This window comes from Ruditapes philippinarum, unplaced genomic scaffold (genome assembly GCF_026571515.1).
Source record: "Ruditapes philippinarum isolate M1 unplaced genomic scaffold, ASM2657151v2 ctg997_1_1_1_1, whole genome shotgun sequence".
Lineage (NCBI taxonomy): Eukaryota > Metazoa > Mollusca > Bivalvia > Venerida > Veneridae > Ruditapes > Ruditapes philippinarum.
In genome coordinates, this window is record NW_026857772.1 from 1 (window position 1) to 19,323 (window position 19,323).

At 35.4% G+C, this 19,323-nt stretch overlaps 1 protein-coding gene across 1 annotated transcript in view; it reads right to left on the bottom strand.

Moving 5' to 3' along the window:
• Window positions 1-41: 41 nt before the first annotated feature.
• Window positions 42-19,323, bottom strand: part of LOC132750978 (mini-chromosome maintenance complex-binding protein-like) — a gene marked incomplete at its 3' end in the record, with an annotated part of 31,253 nt that continues 11,971 nt past the window's right edge. Inside the window, 6 exon segments of the mRNA XM_060741070.1 lie at window positions 42-77; window positions 3,593-3,726; window positions 5,133-5,298; window positions 6,949-7,066; window positions 7,915-8,038; window positions 11,893-12,056. Coding sequence (XP_060597053.1) covers window positions 42-77; window positions 3,593-3,726; window positions 5,133-5,298; window positions 6,949-7,066; window positions 7,915-8,038; window positions 11,893-12,056 — 742 coding nt within the window.

The window sequence follows — 19,323 nt, forward strand, 5'->3', positions numbered from 1 at the left end:
TTTATCTAACTGTTGAAAGTAATTTCTTAGGTCACTTGGTTTTGCTCCTTACACTGCAAAGGAACAAAACAATCACTCTGAAAAAGAAAACAGAACATTAAGTTTAAGACAGCTTACAAGCCTCTAAAATATATAGTGATGAAGCAGGATTATTTAAACAACTGACCTTTCTAACACATGTCCTCAAGGTTTAACTTTCATACCTAATCAAAGTGTGATATAAAAACCATCACTAGTGTCTGTAAGTGTCAAACAAATGGCTTTATATCATATTTCCTTAAAAACTTTTAAGAATTTTTGAAAATTTGAATTGAGAATAAGGATTATATATAAACAAGCAATTATCATTAGTTTATTGCAAGCAATCCATAAGTCCCCCTACCAGGGTTAGAACCCCATCAACATTCTGAAGGGCCATTCATTAATGTTTCAATTTTTCTCTATTTTAAGTAAATTTGTTGGAAAAGTTCTTTAAAAGTGATCACAGGAAACAGTTTTTATGAACAAGACAGACAGACGGACTGAAGGACACTCTAAGTTAATATTTGAAACATCCCTGTTTACCAAAATATAACATTTTAAAAGAAAAATTCTTAAACAGGAGATAACTCTTGAATTAAAGATGCAATTTCATAAAAATTTTCAGCTCTTTTTGACAAATCACAAATATTGTTATATTTGCCATGTTTTAAGCCTATTTGTTGCCAAGGCAACTGATATTTTTTCAAAATAGGAAGAACAGATAAGACATGCGTAATCTCAAGACTGTCATCTACCCATATGTCAAGTTTCATAAAAATATTTCCAGTACTTTTTGAGTTATCACTGGATTCAGTTTATGTGTAAAATTTGCCATATTTTCAGTCTATGTGTTGCCATAGCAACCAGAATTTTCAACATAGGAAGAAAAGAAAAAGATGTGCATAATCTCAAGACTGCCATCTACCCATATGTCAAGTTTCATAAAAATATTTCCAGTACTTTTTGCTTTATCACTGGATCCAGTTTATGTATGTGTTGCCATAGCAACCAGAATTTTCAACATAGGAAGAAAAGAAAAAAACGTGCATAATCTCAAGACTGCCATCTACCCATATGTCAAGTTTCATAAAAATATTTCCAGTACTTTTTGCTTTATCACTGGATCCAGTTTATGTGTAAAATTTGCCATATTTTCAGCCTATTTATTGCCATAGCAACCAGAATTTTCAACATAGGAAGAAAAGAAAAAAACATGCATAATCGCAAGACTGTCATCTACCCATATGTCAAGTTTCATAAAAATATTTCCAGTACTTTTTGCGTTATCACTGGATCCAGTTTATGTGTAAAATTTGCTATATTTTCAGCCTATTTGTTGCCATAGCAACCAGAATTTTCAACATAGGAAGAAAAGAAAAAGACATGCATAATCTCCATACTGCCATCTATCCATATACCAAGTTTCATAAAAATATTTTCAGTACTTTTCAAGTTATCGCGGGATCCAGTTTTGTGGACGGACGGACTGACAGACGGACAGACAGAGGGTAAACCTAAAGTCCCCTCCGGTAAACCGGTAGGGGACTAATTAGTCTACCAGCAGATTTTTTTAATGAACAGTGCACAAGTTAATGAAATGTCCAACTCTACATTTTGGAATTACTGAGAATGTGTCTCTGTATTGAAGACGTTCAGGACATTTTCTTTTTTAAACAAAATTTCACCTGTTCAATTGCAAAGGTATCTTTTTCCTTATCCAGTTCTTGCCTGTTTTCATTGCAAAATTATCTCAAACTTTTTGAAACAAAAAGCTGCAGTTCTTGTATTGCATTCAACTGCATAACAAACAAGAAGGCAAGATGGCCCTACATTGCTCACCTGACCATCGAACTCATCTGAACAATTACCTAGACAAGCATTCTGACCAAATTAATGACAGGTGAGTCAAAAAATGTGACCACAAGAGTGTTAACAAGGATTATCAATATTTGAGCAGTGTGACCTAGTTTTTAACCCGAGGTGACCCATACTGGAACTTGACCTAAAAATCATCAAAACAAACTTTCAGACTAATTTCCATGATATTTGGATTTAAAACAGTAAGCCACTAGAGTATTAAGGTTTTTCTATTTTTAGCTCCTGTTCATCCAAGATGACCCATGTTGGAACTCATCCGAGCAATTACCTAGACAAGCATCCTGACCAAGTTTGATGATGATTGAGTCAAAAATGTGACCACTAGTGTCAACAAGGTTTTTCTATTTTTAGCTCCTGTGACCTAGTTTTTCATCCAAGATGACCCATGTTCGAACTCATCCGAGCTATTACCTAGGCAAGCTTCCTGACCAAGTTTGATGATGATTGAGTAAAAAATGTGACCGCTTTAGTGTTAACCAACAAGTGTGGACGGCCAACGGACATTCAACGATCCTAAAAGCTCTTCCTGAACTAGCTCAGGAGAGCTAAAAAGTCAATTTAAAACCAAAAAGCTTGGACACAACTCTCTCTGCTTCTTGTGCATAATTCAACTATAGTGCACAGTTCAAGTGAACATTTACATACAGTCAACTATCGTTATCTCGACATCGCTTTTCTCGATATTTCGTTATCTCGATGAAATTTTTAAAGTCCCGATTTTCTTCCTTCTTTATCTATATTGGAAATATTTGTTTATCTCGATATTTCTATTTCGATATTTTCAGTATCTCGATGTAAAATTTCAGCCCCAACAGTTATTTTCACACTATTATCCTTTGTTTATCTCGACTTCGTCTGTTCCCTTCAGACGTGTGAAAAACACAATCTAGACGATAATTGCTCAATTAATAGCGCGTGTCATAATGACGATTATGTTTGTAACAAGTTTAGCTGTTTTTATAAAAGTTAATCTATTTAGCGTGTTGATTGACTTATGTCCACAATGAGTGAATTTTACATTCTTTTTTAATATTCGAACACTGTATCAATTCATTATGACTTTAAATGTAAATGAAAAAGTGAAAGTATAGAAACGCTATCATTGCAATATTGTTTCACAACATCACCACCAAATCAATCAGCGGTGGAACAATCTCGAGAAAAACCCGATAAATAACCCGGAAGGATATCCGGATCAACCATATCCGATTCACTATATTGGTGTATTACTGAGTAAACCTCACGATGTGTTTTTATCACAGACACTCGTATTTCCGCTGGTAAACATCCGCTTATGTCACTTTGTTAAATATTGACTAGGCCTATGAAAACAAGACATGGGGACATTATAGTTTATTTGACATAAGGTATGCACATGTCTTTTGTAAAAATCAGTTTCGCCTTGTACTAACCCTAATATGTTTATCTCGACATTTCGTTATCTCGATATTTTTTTGACGGTCCCAATGACTTCGAGATAACGAGAGTCGACTGTAATCTGTTTTTTGTTTTTGTTTTGGGTTTTACGTCACATTGACACAGTATAGGTCATATCGCGACGTTCCAGCTTTACTGGTGGAGGAAGACCTCAGGTGCCCTTCCGTGCATTATTTCAGGCACAAACAGGCACCTGAGTAGAACCACCGACGTTCCGTAAGCTAACATAATCTGTTAAAAATAAAGTTATTCTTACAGGCAATATAGATCTTCCTTCTGAAATAATGAGGGCCGAGATGTTGGATGGAAAGTCTTGTCTGTGAAATTCAAAATCATATTCCACTTTTTGCCAGTTTATAACATTTCCAAGTGATTGTATATTTTTCACACCTGAAAATTAATAAAATACAATTTTGACCCATAAAGATGAAACTTCAAGTGATACCTTAAACTTGTTCTCAAAACTTACCAGAAACATGGTTTATTTTGTTCTCAAAACTTTTTAAGAAACATTATTTATCTTGTTCTCAAAACTTTATCAGAAACATTATTTATCTTGTTCTCAAAACTTGATCAGAAACATTATTATCTTGTTCTCAAAACTTTATCAGAAACATTATTTATCTTGTTCTCAAAACTTTATCAGAAACATTATTTATACTGTTCTCAAAACTTTATCAGAAACATTATTTATCTTGTTCTCAAAACTTTATCAGAAACATTATTTATCTTGTTTTCAAAACTTTATCAGAAACATCATTTATACTGTTCTCAAACTTATCAGAAACATTATTTATACTGTTCTCAAAACTTTATCAGAAACATCATTTATACTGTTCTCAAACTTTATCAGAAACATTATTTATACTGTTCTCAAACTTTATCAGAAACATTATTTATCTTGTTCTCAAAACTTTATCAGAAACATTATTTATACTGTTCTCAAAACTTTATCAGAAACATTATTTATCTTGTTCTCAAAACTTTATCAGAAACATTATTTATCTTGTTTTCAAAACTTTATCAGAAACATCATTTATACTGTTCTCAAAACTTTATCAGAAACATTATTTATACTGTTCTCAAAACTTTATCAGAAACATTATTTATCTTGTTCTCAAAACTTTATCAGAAACATTATTTATACTGTTCTCAAAACTTTATCAGAAACATTATTTATCTTGTTCTCAAAACTTTATCAGAAACATTATTTATACTGTTCTCAAAACTTTATCAGAAACATTATTTATCTTGTTTTCAAAACTTTACCAGAAACCTTCTTTTAAGTTCAGAATAGCTATTATTCAGTCAAAATTCATGCAACAGTTCTGGGTCATGGAAAAAACATGATTTGCATGCAAAATGAGATTTAAAAAAAAAAAAAAAAAACTAAACAAAAAACAGTCAGAAATTATTAAAATTCAGCCAAAAGCCATGTATAAACTAAGGCCTTAGGACTGTGACCTAATAAAGTATTGGAGAAATGTAAAATATTTCAAGAGAATACATTCAGTAGATCCAGAGATTCATCTTGCAGACAAAACTTAACATAGGGTTTCAAGTCGGTAAAAATCAGTTCTTCATTCATAGGCTTTGGATAATAATCTTCAACTATAATCTCACAGACACATGTGAAGTTGAAATCCAATGATGATCAACAAGAAACAAAACAGTGGTTAATGACATTTAAAATAACATTAAATATTTCACAGATCACTGAATATGTCACAGACACTGAAACATGGGAAGATACAATAGTCCCATTATTTTTCCAAAAAGTGAAAATAAAAAATTACCATTTACATCGAGCTGTCCTGGTTCAAGAGCAATTTCATTTACAGTCATATTGGTATGTTCTGCTAGCTGTAAAATACCAGAGCGCAGCCTGTTTGCAGTGTAATCTTTCTTTGGTGAGAATGGAAGTTTGTTCATGTTGTCCAGAGACATGTGCAGTAAATGAGACTGTAAAATAAATAATAATTGTAAGTTATGGGCAGTTACCAATACATCCAAAATGTGACAATATCTGAATGGGAGTAATGGATTATTTTATTTGTTTGTTTGTTTGTTAACTTTGAGAATATCCCGCAAGTCGGTGATTTACCAGTAGTTAAATCACGCATGCACTACACGCACAAGTCAATACCCCGTTTTTTCAAATGGCACAAGTGATTCCAAAAAATAAGATGAGTAACACAAAGAATGATCTCATGTGTTGATAATAATAGCCAATTTAGCAGTTGTATTGAGGGGTGATTGACCAGTTTGTTCCCTGTATGTGTCACAGATATTTTGTAGCTACTGTGAAGCAAGACACACAAATATCATAAACAGGGAAAACTAGAAATGTGTCCATAGGACACGGATGCCCCCACACGCCACTGTTCTGTCAATCTTATGACTCTAGGTCAAATATTTTTTGGACTACATGTGCCACAAGTTGAAAACTAAAAATCAACAAAGGGCCATAATTCTGTTAAATTTGGTCGCAGCAAAAATTCCTTCCTTTACTACCATCTACACATTAAGGTTGTTCATCCCTGGAAGTTTAAGCAAAATCTGCCATCCAGTTTAAGAGGAGTTGCGTTCACAAAATTTCTACATAGTATATAGTGAAAAAATCAACAAAGGGCCATAATTCTGTTAAATTTGGTCGCAGCAAAAATTCCTTCCTTTACTACCATCTACACATTAAGGTTGTTCATCCCTGGAAGTTTAAGCAAAATCTGCCATCCGGTTAAAGAGGAGTTGCGTTCACAAAATTTCTACATATTAGTATATAGTGAAAAAATCAACAAAGGGCCATAATTCTGTTAAATTTGGTCGCAGCAAAAATTCCTTCCTTTACTGCCATCTACACATTAAGGTTGTTCATCCCTGGAAGTTTAAGCAAAATCTGCCATCCGGTTTAAGAGGAGTTGCGTTCACAAAATTTCTACATAGTATATAGTGAAAAAATCAACAAAGGGCCATAATTCTGTTAAATTTGGTTGCAGCAAAAATTCCTTCCTTTACTACCATCTACACATTAAGGTTGTTCATCCCTGGAAGTTTAAGCAAAATCTGCCATCCGGTTTAAGAGGAGTTTCGTTCACAAGATTTCGGGACGTACGGACAGACGGACGGACAGACGTACGGACACTCGGACGGACAAGTGCAACGCTATATGCTCCCACTCTGTGGGGGCATAAAAACATTTTTAAATAAAGTTGGAATAAATTACACCAGCAGTTTTTAAGCAGTAGTCTGGGCAGGTATTGAGACAAACGGACGGACAGACGATGGAGAAGTGATCCCTATATGTCCACAAAAATATAAAGAAGCTTGAAACTCTGGTAATTCTATTTTTTATTAAAATGACACTTCACACAAAAGATACACTAACCAAACTTCTGACTTTCATATAAAAAAACTTTCTAGGCAAAAGAGAGTAAATTTTCAAGGTAAAATGAATAATTATAGAAAAATATTTTTATCATTATAAGATGTGTAATTATAGAAAAATATTTTTATCATTATAAGATGCATATATACAAAATTGTATAAATTGTTGATAAATATAGGCAGTTATATCATAATTTGATTGTCAAATAAGGAAATCAAATAAGATACCTGTGTGACGAGATTGGACAGTAAATGGTGTAACAATTCAGAGTATAATGAAGAGTTGGGACAGTTGCTGAAATTCACGGAAAACTTTCCCAGTGCCATAGCATCAGCTCTACCATATCTGAAGTTTTAGTCATAATAAGAACATATAATTAATTTTCTTATATACCTATAAATTTTCTCCCTAAATACACGCAAATCTTGAAGCGCAAATACGCTTCAATGGATAGAAAATTCCGTATTATGTAAGTGACAAATACGGTACCAAATATGGAAGTGCCAGACTATTTTTGACGTTGGTTCCGATCTAAGCTGTGTATAACGTTGCATTTGGAAACGGGAACCAAAATTATTCCGTCTCGCGTGATATCATTTTTCAAACCGCTGCTCGTAGCAAAATACAAAGCCTCAGAAAGTTACTACAACATAATATTCCCTATGTATCTTTTTCAATTGTTGTGGCAAATAAAGATTTTCCTATAATGTCCCATGTATAGGGATTCTTAGCAGACTCTTCAGCATCTGATAGCATTTTAAAATCTCTTGCAGAAAAACTTTTTTCACAACCCTTTGCCATTAGACCAACATCAACTGGCACACCCCTGCCATTTGATCATGATCTACTTTGTATGCTGTTTAGTAAGTATAACATTTTGAAATTTTCCCGGTTAACTCCAGATTGTAAGGTGGACAAGTCCATTAAATATATGTGTATTTAGAGTGGTTATTGTTAATCGTCTCTTACTTAAAGAGTAAAGCATAACAATATTTCCTTTCCAATAATTGTTTGTACTTTTGTGATATTCTAAAAATTTCTATACTTATAATTTATCATACATTTTTTCCCTATGCTTAACACATACATTTTTCCCCATTGCGGAAGATTCAGATTATGGCAAAAATGCCTGTGGGCACAAAATGTTCACTCTGTAAGTTTCCTAATAAATGTCAATGTTCAGTAAAACTTACACATTGGCAATAAGATGACACAGTAGGTATTTGGCAGCCATTTTATCTCCAAGTAAAGCATGCTCCAGTACAGACAACAATTCCTGTTTCAAAGCTGTCAAAACACCCTGAATATTCTCCAATACTGTAAAATATCAAATATCACAATTATCATATAGTGAAACAACTTAACTTCCAGATTTTTCACTAAGTTTACATTACATTATTGCATTTTAATGTAATGCCAGATCAACAATATAAATTATTTATTTTAACATTTCTTCATACCTTAGCATTTGCCAATTAAGTGTTATTTATTTGAAAATTTAATGGAATTCAAAGTTGTGTAAAGTATGTTTTTTGCATCAGTGATTTGAATAAATGTACAAATAATTAGATTTGGTGTGGAGACCAGTCATGGACTCTAAATTTTAAGATAGATGGATTTCATTTACAAGTCCTTTAAGATATCTAGCGCACCTTACAAGATAACATGAAAATAAATTCATTAGAATGAAACGACAAACTTGTTCAACTGGAATAACTATGTACAGTAAATTCTCTCTATTAAGACCACAAATAGGACTAACTCGAAGTGATCTTTAAAGTAAACTGGTCTTAATAGTGAATAAGCAACCTTAACAACTTATGCAGTCCAACTTATAAGTACCCATGTCTCAAACTTTAAGTTAGGTTTTATCTCTTTCTGCAGATGTTAAACTTTCGATTTTTTTTTAATTGGTACATTTTCTTATTTCATAAAAATTTTTATGACAGACCAAGGTAACAATTATTTTAAGTGTTATTACAAACTAAAGAATGAGGTTTAGCTGTAATAATGCACATTTTTTGGAGCATAACCACATTTACTCAATTTCATTCACATGTAAATTAAAACTTTTGATCTTAAGAAACTTACACTTCTCATAATGATTTAAACATTAATTGCATATCTAAATAAAGCACTTTTTTAAATTGATAGTTTGGTGCAATTAGCATCTTTTACCATACTTGTCTTCAACAAAACAATTGAGCAGCGTCATGACAAAACCAACATAATGCATTTGCGACCAGCATTGATCCAGACCAGCCTGAGCATCCGAGCAGTCTGATCAGGATTCATGCTGATCGCTTACAAACTGTAATACAAGTAGAGAAACTGATAGGGAACAGCATGGATCGTGATCAGACTGCTGGTCGCAAACACATTATGTTGGTTTTGTCATAGCGCTGCTCAATTAAATGCTATTGACCAGTCGATTACCGACAAAACTGTTTCTAACACCAAACCTGAAGAAATTCAGTCTCAATCATGCTGACGCTTAAATACTATTACTATATTGTAAATCAAGAGTATGATAGACTTACACAGATAAAGACCTAATTTGACACTGTGTGTTTGTTTACGCCACAGACAAGATTATGACAATGGGGGCATAAACACACAATGGTCTGACGAGAGAAGTGCTGGCTATGATGTATTAGATTGATCATTTTTCTCAATGAATAAAGAAGGCAAATACTTTGTATAATTGATAAATGGCCTTAATAGCTTTAAAGTCGTAAGATGGTATTTTACTGTATGTTTATGTTCTGCTTTCTCTAACTTTGGTTGGGTTTTATGACACATCAACACAGTATAGGTCACATGGCAACTTTCTAGCTCAACTGATTGAAGAAGACCTCAGCTGCTCTTCCGTGCAATATTTCAGGTATGAATGGGCACAGGAGTAGAACCAATATTCCATAAGCACACTGAATGGCTTCCTCAATAAAGAATTTAAAATCCCTGTCAGGATTCTAACAGTTGGGGGAAAATTGTTTGAAGTCAACAACCTTAATCACTCGACCATGGACCCCCAATTTATTCAATCTTTGACTGCAAAACAAAACAAGATTGCATTTGAGAAAAATGCTATGCCACCGCATTAATACAACACTAAATAGTAGTGTAGAAACAGATTTTTTTTTGTTTCTATACAATTTTGAAGATTGTCATAATGCATAGATCCCTGGCCTATCTAATTCTTATTATCAGATTAGTGGTTAAATCTGTTGTTAACTCAATAAAAGATCAGAGTAGGAATATATCAATGCACTTGAGTCTAGTGAATTTGATGGTCATATTTCACACAGCCTAAATTTCATGACTCCATCAAAGGACAACACAGTAAGACACTTTGTCAAAATCTAGGTAAGCTGAAATCAAAGTTCACTTAACATCTTAATCTGTACACATGGTTCAAATTATATAGCTGTACATAAAAGGACAAGAAAGTAGGTCACATCATCAAAATCTAGGTCACCTGATATCAAAGTTCAATTTTACATCTAAAACTGTGCACATGGTCAAAATTTCATTGCTGTACATCAAAGGACAAGAAAGTAGGTCACTGTCCCCTTGGGCAAGGCAAAATTTTGGACCCAAGGGTTTAATTCAAAACAATCTTGATACAGGTCCACCAAACAACATTTCAAGTCAAATATCTAAGCTGTAGCTTTCTCCCATTCAGAAAAGATTTGTTTTATTTTCTGTTTTTACTATGTGAACATAATGAGAATCACGGCCCCTGGACAGGGCCAATTTTAACACTAGGGGCATAATTAAAACAACTTTAGTAGAGAACCCATAGATGATATCATATAGCAAACATCAAAGCTCTATGCCTTGTACCTTCAGACAAATTTTTTTTTTTTTTACTATATGTACATAGTGAAAATCAATGACTCCTGGGGGTGGGGCCAATTTTGACCCCTGGGCTATAATGTGTACAATCTTGCTAGAGGTTCACTACATAATGTTTCATGCAAAATGTCTTAACTCTAGCCTTTGTAAATTTAGAGAAGATGATTTTTTAAGTTTTTACTATATACATATAAGGAAAACCTATGGCCCACGGAGCGGGGCTAATTTTGACACAAGAGGCAAAATTTGAACAACTTTGGTAGAGTACCTATAGATGATATCATTTAACAAATATTCAAGCTCTAAGCCTTGTACCTTCAGACAATAAGATTTTTTGATTTTTTACTATACATGTATGTATATATTGAAAATCAATGACCCCCGGGGCAGGGGCAATTTTGACCCCAGGGCTATAATTTGAACAATCTTGCTAGAAGTTCACTTCACAATGTTTCATGCAAAATATCTAACCTCTAGCATTTGTCAATTGCTAGAAGAAATTTTTTTACTTTAAATTTTTTAAATATATACATATAAGGAAAACCAATGACCCCCGGGGCAGGGCCGATTTTGACCCCAGGGCTATAATTTGAACAATCTGAATAGAGGTCTACCAGACAATGCCTTATGCAAAATATCTAAGCTCTAGGCCTTTTGGGTCTTGAAAAGAAGGTATTTTAAGTTTTTACTATATGTACATATAGTGAAAATCAATGACCCCCGGGGCGGGGCCGATTTTGACCCCAGGGCTATAATTTGAACAATCTTGGTAATGGTCTATCAGACAATGCCTTATGCAAAATATCTAAGCTTTAGGCCTTTTGGGTCTTTACAAGAAGTTATTTTAAGTTTTTACTATATGTACATAAAGTGAAAATCAATGACCCCCGGGGCAGGGCCGATTTTGACCCCAGGGCTATAATTTGAACAACCTTGGTAGAGGTCTACCAGACAATGCCTAATGCGAAATATCTAAGCTCTAAGCCTTTTGGGTCTTTACAAGAAGATTTTTCGAATTATTCTTATAATTCCTTTTGGTTGCCATGGCAACCAGATTTCTGCGTGGAATGAAATTTTTTGAACAACTTTGGAAGCCCTTCACTCAAGGATCAATCCTGCCAAGTTTGGTTGAAATTCGACAAGTGGTTTTTCACAAGAAATTTTTTTAAATTCACAATATAATCTATAGAACACACACACACACACGCAAACAAACAAACAAACACACACACACACACACACAGAGGTGAATCGCTATATGCCACCGCATCGCAGATGCTGTGGTGGCATAAAAACATTTTATCACCATGTACCTTGTATCTTATCTTCAACTAATTCAGGTACCAAAGGGTTTACATGCTTGAGTGGCTTGCACACAACTGCATGAAGGCGTGGCACAAGTGATGGGGGCGGGGAATGAGCGTTCACCTCCTCCTGTGGTTCTTCATGTACAGTTATCATCGAATTATCTTCCTCACTGAAAAAAGAGTTCCACTCAGTGTTAGTAAAACCAAAGTGAAAATGCAAGAAAACAGAAACTCCGGAGGTAAAAAGTTTAACTGAGGGAACCTATTTTTTAATTAAGCAAGCATATTTATATATTATAATCATAGTTAACATGTTAAAATTTCCTAAATTTCTTACCGTACTATACTGATAACCATTAGAAACAAATCTGTTATTTCAATTTTCTTACTATAACTTTTAACACCTGTTCTAACTACTAACCTAAGAAATATCAATTTATAGTAGACATAATTATTGAAATATATTGTCACCTTAGTGCAATAACAGGTTAACTCCTATCAAATTTAGGACTTAACCCATTACTGCACTAAGGTGACAATATAAAGTACTATAGATTTTCGTGATGAAAAAAAAAAAACAAACAAGAGGGCCATGATGGCCCTGAGGTCGCTCACCTGTATATAGGCCCCCCCACCCCAACGTTGCAGGGCCAATTTAACCCAAGGGCTTTTATTTGCACAAACTTGGTAGACACCCATAAGATGTTTCATGCTAAACATCTAAGCTCTAGCTCATTGGGCTTTTTAAAAGAAGATTTTTTTAAAGTTTTTACTATAAAAATACAGTCGAAACTGTCTTAAGCAGCCAGCCAAGGGATGCAGTCATTTTGGCTGCTTAAGACAGGTGGCTGCTGAATGGAGGATCCAGTTTTTATCCAAATAAACTAGAACTGCCACTATCATGGCCTGAATACCCCCGCATACCACTTTGTCAGAATCAACAGTGGCCATTTAGAGCTCAAGGACAACCTCCCTGCCAAATCTGAGGTAACTAAGCCAGTGCATTGCTAAGTTATGTATTCTACATGCTTCAAATGTGAAAATGTCAAAATCAATACATTGCAGACAGGACATTCTTTAGCAATTGAGAAGAAAAGCTTTTTTTTGTCAAGGTCCCTGTGACCTTGACCTTTGACCCAGTGACCTCAAAATCAATAGGGGTCACCTTATAGTCATGATCAACATCCATGCCAAATATGAAGACTGTGGGTCAAAGGAATCTTAAGTTAATGGGTGGACAAACTTTTTGAAGTCAAAGTCCCTATGACCTTGAACTTTGATCCAGTGACATCAAAATCAAAAGGGGTCATCTACTAATCATGATCAACATCCATGCCAAATATGAAGACTGTGGGTCAAAGGAATCTAAAGTTATTGGGCAGACAAACTTTTGAAGTCAAAGTCCCTGTGACCTTGACCTTTGACATGGTGACCTCAAAATCAATAGGGGTCATTTACTAATCATGACTAACCTCCATTCCAAATATGAAAACTGTGGGTCAAAGGAATCTTAAGTTATTGGGCGGACAAGCTTTTTGAAGTCAAGGCCCCTGTGACCTTGACCTTTGACCTGGTGACCTCAAAGTCAATAGGGGTCATCTACTTATCATGACTAGCCTCCATGCCAAATATGAAGACTGTCGGTCAAAGGAATCTTAAGTTATTGGGCAGACAAGCTTTTTGAAGTCAAGGCCCCTGTGACCTTGACCTTTGACCTGGTGACCTCAAAATTAATTGGGGTCATCTGTTAATCATGGCTAATCTAAATACCAAATATGAAGACTGTGAGTCAAAGGTTTATCAAGTTATTGGGCAGAAAGGCTTTTTTAAGTCAAGGCCCCTCTGACCTTGACATTTGACCTAGTGACCTCAAATTCAATAGGGGTCATCTTCTAGTCATGACTAACCTCAATGCCAAATATGAAAACTGTGGGTCAAACGAATCTTTAGTTATTAGGCGGACAAGCTTTTTGAAGTCAAGGCCCCTGTGACCTTGACCTTTGACCTGGTGACCTCAAAGTCAATAGGGGTCATCTACTTATCATGACTAGCCTCCATGCCAAATATGAAGACTGTCGGTCAAAGGAATCTTTAAGTTATAGGGCGGACAAGCATTTTGAAGTAAAGGCCCCTGTGATCTTGACCTTTGACCTGGTGACCTAAAAGTCAATAGGGGTCATCTACTAATCATGACTAACCTCAATACCAAATATGAAGACTATGGGTCAAAGGAATCTTAAGTTATTGGCCGGACAAGCTTTTTGAAGTCAAGGCCCCTGTGACCTTGACCTTTGACCTGGTGACCTCAAAATCAATAGGGGTCATCTACTTATCATGACTAGCCTCCATGCCAAATATGAAGACTGTCGGTCAAAGGAATCTTAAGTTATTGGGCAGACAAGCTTTTTGAAGTCAAGGCCCCTGTGACCTTGACCTTTGACCTCAAAATCAATTGGGGTCATCTACTAATCATGACTAACCTCAATGCCAAATATGAAGACTGTGGGTCAAAGGAATCTTAAGTAATTGGTCGGACAAGCTTTTTGAAGTCAAGGCCCCTGTGACCTTGACCTTTGACCTGGTGACCTCAAAATCAATAGGGGTCATCTACTAATCATGACTAACCTCAATGCCAAATATGAAGACTATGGGTCAAAGGAATCTTAAGTTATTGGGCAGACAAGCTTTTTGAAGTCAAGGCCCCTGTGACCTTGACCTTTGACCTGGTGACCTCAAAATCAATAGGGGTCATCTACTAATCATGACTTATCTCCATGCCAAATATGAAGACTGTGGGTCAAAGGAATCTTGTGTTATTGGGAGGACAAGCTTTTTGAAGTCAAGGCCCCTGTGACCTTGACCTTTGACCTGGTGACCTCAAAATCAATAGGGGTCATTTACTAATCATGACTAACCTCCACGCCAAATATGACGACTGTAGGTCAAAGGAATCTTAAGTTATTGGGCGGACAAGCTTTTTAAAGTCAAGGCCCCTGTGACCTTGACCTTTGACCTGGTGACCTCAAAATCAATAGGGGTCATCTACTAATCATGACTTATCTCCATGCCAAATATGAAGACTGTGGGTCAAAGGAATCTTGTGTTATTGGGAGGACAAGCTTTTTGAAGTCAAGGCCCCTGTGACCTTTGACCTGGTGACCTCAAAATCAATAGGGGTCATTTACTAATCATGACTAACCTCCACGCCAAATATGACGACTGTAGGTCAAAGGAATCTTAAGTTATTGGGCGGACAAGCTTTTTAAAGTCAAGGCCACTGTGACCTTGACCTTTGACCTGGTGACCTCAAAATCAATAGGGGTCATCTACTAATCATGACTAACCTCCATTCCAAATATGAAAACTGTGGGTCAAAGGAATCTTAAGTTATTGGGCGGACAAGAAAAAACCGACGGACGGCCGGACAGCCGGACGAACAAGCTGATTCCAGTATACCCCCCTTACAACTTTGTTGTGCGGGGGTATAATTATTCATTTCTTTGTAAAATAAATCTGATTTAAGTATAAATAAACCAGTCTGATTCATCATCATCATAATCAGTTTTTAACCATTTACAAACGTATGCTTTTAATGGTTTAACATGTACACAATCCTTCCAACATATAAAGCTTTACATGAATGTAACACATAAACAAATGCACTCACGATTTATTATGTCAATAATTGAAACTATTTATCCCATAAAAATATCTTCTTGCACAATAATTTAAAATGCGTAATATTTTTTTCACAAAAAAAGTATGACAGTTTCTTTTTCTAACTTTTGATCAATAGAATATTGTGTACATGTCATCTAAGTGTCGGCACTTCCTTTGATGTTTCGGATTGAACAGCAGGGCTACAGGTTTGTAAACATCAAAGATTCCTTTGAAGAGACCGCTAGTTACCTCTTAGAGGTCATCTAGTGTGTAAACTTAATGGGTGTGATTTAACAGTGACCTCATTATATTTATGCAATTTTATTTTCACACATGGAGCAAGTGATTTTATGAATTTATTACTGAGGAATTTAGACAATCGGCGATGTAATTCATTTTCATTTCTTTGGTAGGTACCATGTACGCACAAAATTTATCTGAATCGGGATAAACTGAAATTTCTTTCTGCCATTGACAATGCATTTTTTTCTTAAAATCGGTAAATTGAAAAATAAAACAAGAGGGCCATGATGGCCCTGAGGTCGCTCACCTGTATATAGCCCCCCCCCCCCCCCGGCGCCAATTTTTACCCAAGGGCTTTTATTTGAACAGACTTGGTAGACACCCATAAGAAGATGTTTCATGCTAAACATCTAAGTTCTAGCTCATTGGGTTTTTTAAAAGAAGATTTTTAAGTTTTTACTATACACATATAGTTAAAAACAATGACACCCCTGGGGCAGGGCCAGTTTTGACCCCCGGGCTTTTATTTGAACAAACTTTGTAGATATTTACTTAAAGATGTTTCATGTATAATATCTAAACTCAAGCTATTTGGGTTTTTTCAAAGAAGATTTTTAAATTTTTAAGTTTTTGCTATACACATATAAGGAAAATCAATGACCCCCGGGGCGGGGCCAGTTTTGACCCCAGGGCTTTTATTTGAACATACTTGGTAGACACCCATTAGAACATGTTTCATGCTAAATATCTTAGCTCTAGCTCTTTGAGTTCTTTAAAAGAAGATTTTTTAAGTTTTTACTATATGCATAAAGGGAAAATCAATGACCCCCTGGGGCGGGGCCAATTTTGACCCCAGGGCTTTTATTTGAACAAACTTGGTAGACACTCATTAGAAGATGTTTCATGCTAAATATCTTAGCTCTAGCTCTTTGGGTTCTTTAAAAGAAGATTTTTTAAGTTTTTACTATATGCATATAGGGAAAATCTATGACCCCCTGGGACGGGGCCAATTTTGACTCCAGGGCTTTTATTTGAACAAACTTGGTAGACACTCACTAGAAGATATTTTCCTGTCAAATATCTAAGCTCTAGCTCTTTGGGTTCTTTAAAAGAATATTTTTTAAGTTTTTACTATATGCATATAGGGAAAATCAATGACCCCCTGGGGCAGGGCCAATTTTAACCTCAGGGCTTTTATTTGAACAAACTTGGTAAACACTCATTAGAAGATGTTTCATGCTAAATATCTTAGCTCTAGCTCTTTGGGTTCTTTAAAAGAAGATTTTTTTAAGTTTTTACTATATGCATATAGGGAAAATCAATGACCCCCTGGGGCCGGGCCAATTTTGACCCCAGGGCTTTTATTTGAACAAACTTGGCAGACATTCACTAGAAGATGTTTCATGCCAAATATCTAAGCTCTAGCTTTTACAGTTCTGTAAAAGAAGATTTTTTAAGTTTTTACTATATGCATATAGGGAAAATAAATGACCCCCCGGGCCGGGGCCAATTTTGACCCCAGGGCTTTTATTTGAACAAACTTGGTAGACACTCACTAGAAGATGTTTCATGCCAAATATCTTAGCTCTAGCCCTTTGGGTTCTTTAAAAGAAGATTTTTTAAGTTTTTACTATATGCATATAGGGAAAATCAATGACCCCCTGGGGCGGGGCCAATTTTGACCCTAGGGCTTTTATTTGAACAAACTTGGTAGACACTCATTAGAAGATGTTTCATGCCAAATATCTAAGCTCTAGCTCTTATGGTTCTTTAAAAGAAGATATTTAAAGATTTTTCTTTTGGTTGCCATGGCAACCAGAGTTCTGCATGAAATGGAATTCTTTGAACAATCTTGATAGAGCTTCATACAAAGAGTATTCCTGCCAAGTTTCATTAACATTGGCCTTGCAGTATCATAGAAGATGTCCTTAGAATATTTAAAATGTGGACGGACGACTGATGACGGACGCCATTTGGTTGGCCATCCTAAAAGCTCACCTGCACTTTGTGCAAGGTGAGCTAAAAAACTAGCGTACAGTCACTCAAAAGAACGAATTGCAAGTGCGTTGAGACGTTCCAAACGTTTGTAATTACGACACGGATGAGCAATTATGCAAACTTCTTGAAATGTTGTGGTTTGTGTTAATATCTAGCACCTGACAAGTAGCTTTTGTTAATCCGTGACACGTGTCATCTTTAAAAATAAATGGCAGAAGATTGCCTGGCCGTTTCACCTGGCTGACCACAGAAGATTGCCTGGCCGTTTCACCTGGCTGACCGCTTAAGATGACCGACTTTAAGATTTGGGAAGCATTTTAGGTGACCGTTGACCGCGGACAGCAGGTGACCTTTGAACAGATGTATAAAATAGAGTGGTTTTCGTCGGGAGCGTCACAAAATGGCCGTTAAGGTCAGGTGACCGCCGATAAGAGGTGACCGTTAGTACAGTTTCGACTGTATAGTTAAAATCAATGACCCCCGGGGCGGGCCCAATTTTGACCCCAGGTCTTTTATTTGAACAAACTTTGTAGACACTCACTTAAAGATGTTTCATGCTTAATATCTTAACTCAAGCTATTTTGGTTTTTTCAAAGAAGAATTTTTAAGTTTTTGCTATACACACATAAGGAAAATCAATGACCCCCCCCCTGGGGCGGTGCCAATTTTGACCCCAGGGCTTTTATTTGAACAAACTTGGTAGACACCTATTAGAACAGGTTTCATGCTAAATATCTTAGCCATAGCTCTTTGAGTTCTTTAAGGTATTAGCACCCTAATGCATTACCTCCGCTTTGAAGAGTATTCAAATAGGCTAGAATTACTGTTAACTACATTGAAAATGAGGGCCATGGGTTCAATCCCCAGAAGGGTCAACTTTTTTTTTCTTTCTTTTTTTCTTTTAACATTATTTATGTATCTCTCATGTCCCATATGGAAAGAAAAAAGTGTTTAATTTTTAATTTTTAATTTATATAGGTATTTATTGGCTAAATTATGCTAAATCTAGTAATAAATATGGTACCTGATATTTTCAAAGTGTAATATAATCAAAACTAGACGGTAAAAGTATTTCATATTTTACAAGATCAACCAATATACTTTTTTAAAAATTTAGGGAAACTTTGAAAACAGGCACTCATTTGGGTAAATTTTAAGATTTTTTTTAATTAGGCTCCCTAAGTAGAAAAATGGTCAGACATGTGGTAAAAATGGGTGGGGTAGGGTAACATTTTTATACAGATTTCATAAATTTTAAGTAGAAACCATAATTTTGCTTATGTGGATTGTTAGCTGAATGGTACTATTTGTTTCTTACCAAAAATTCATGGGAAAACATTTTTCATTAGAATGTTATTGCAGATTATTTAAAGGTTCCTCATTTCTAAAAAAGGGCCCTCATAACATCCTAGCTTGAGTTCAGAAAAGTGGCCATAACTTGATTTCCGTACGGTAAACTTTGTTTAAATTTTGCATACAGGTGTACTTTAAGGTATACATCTGACCTATGATGTCAATTTTTTAGTTCCTGATAGT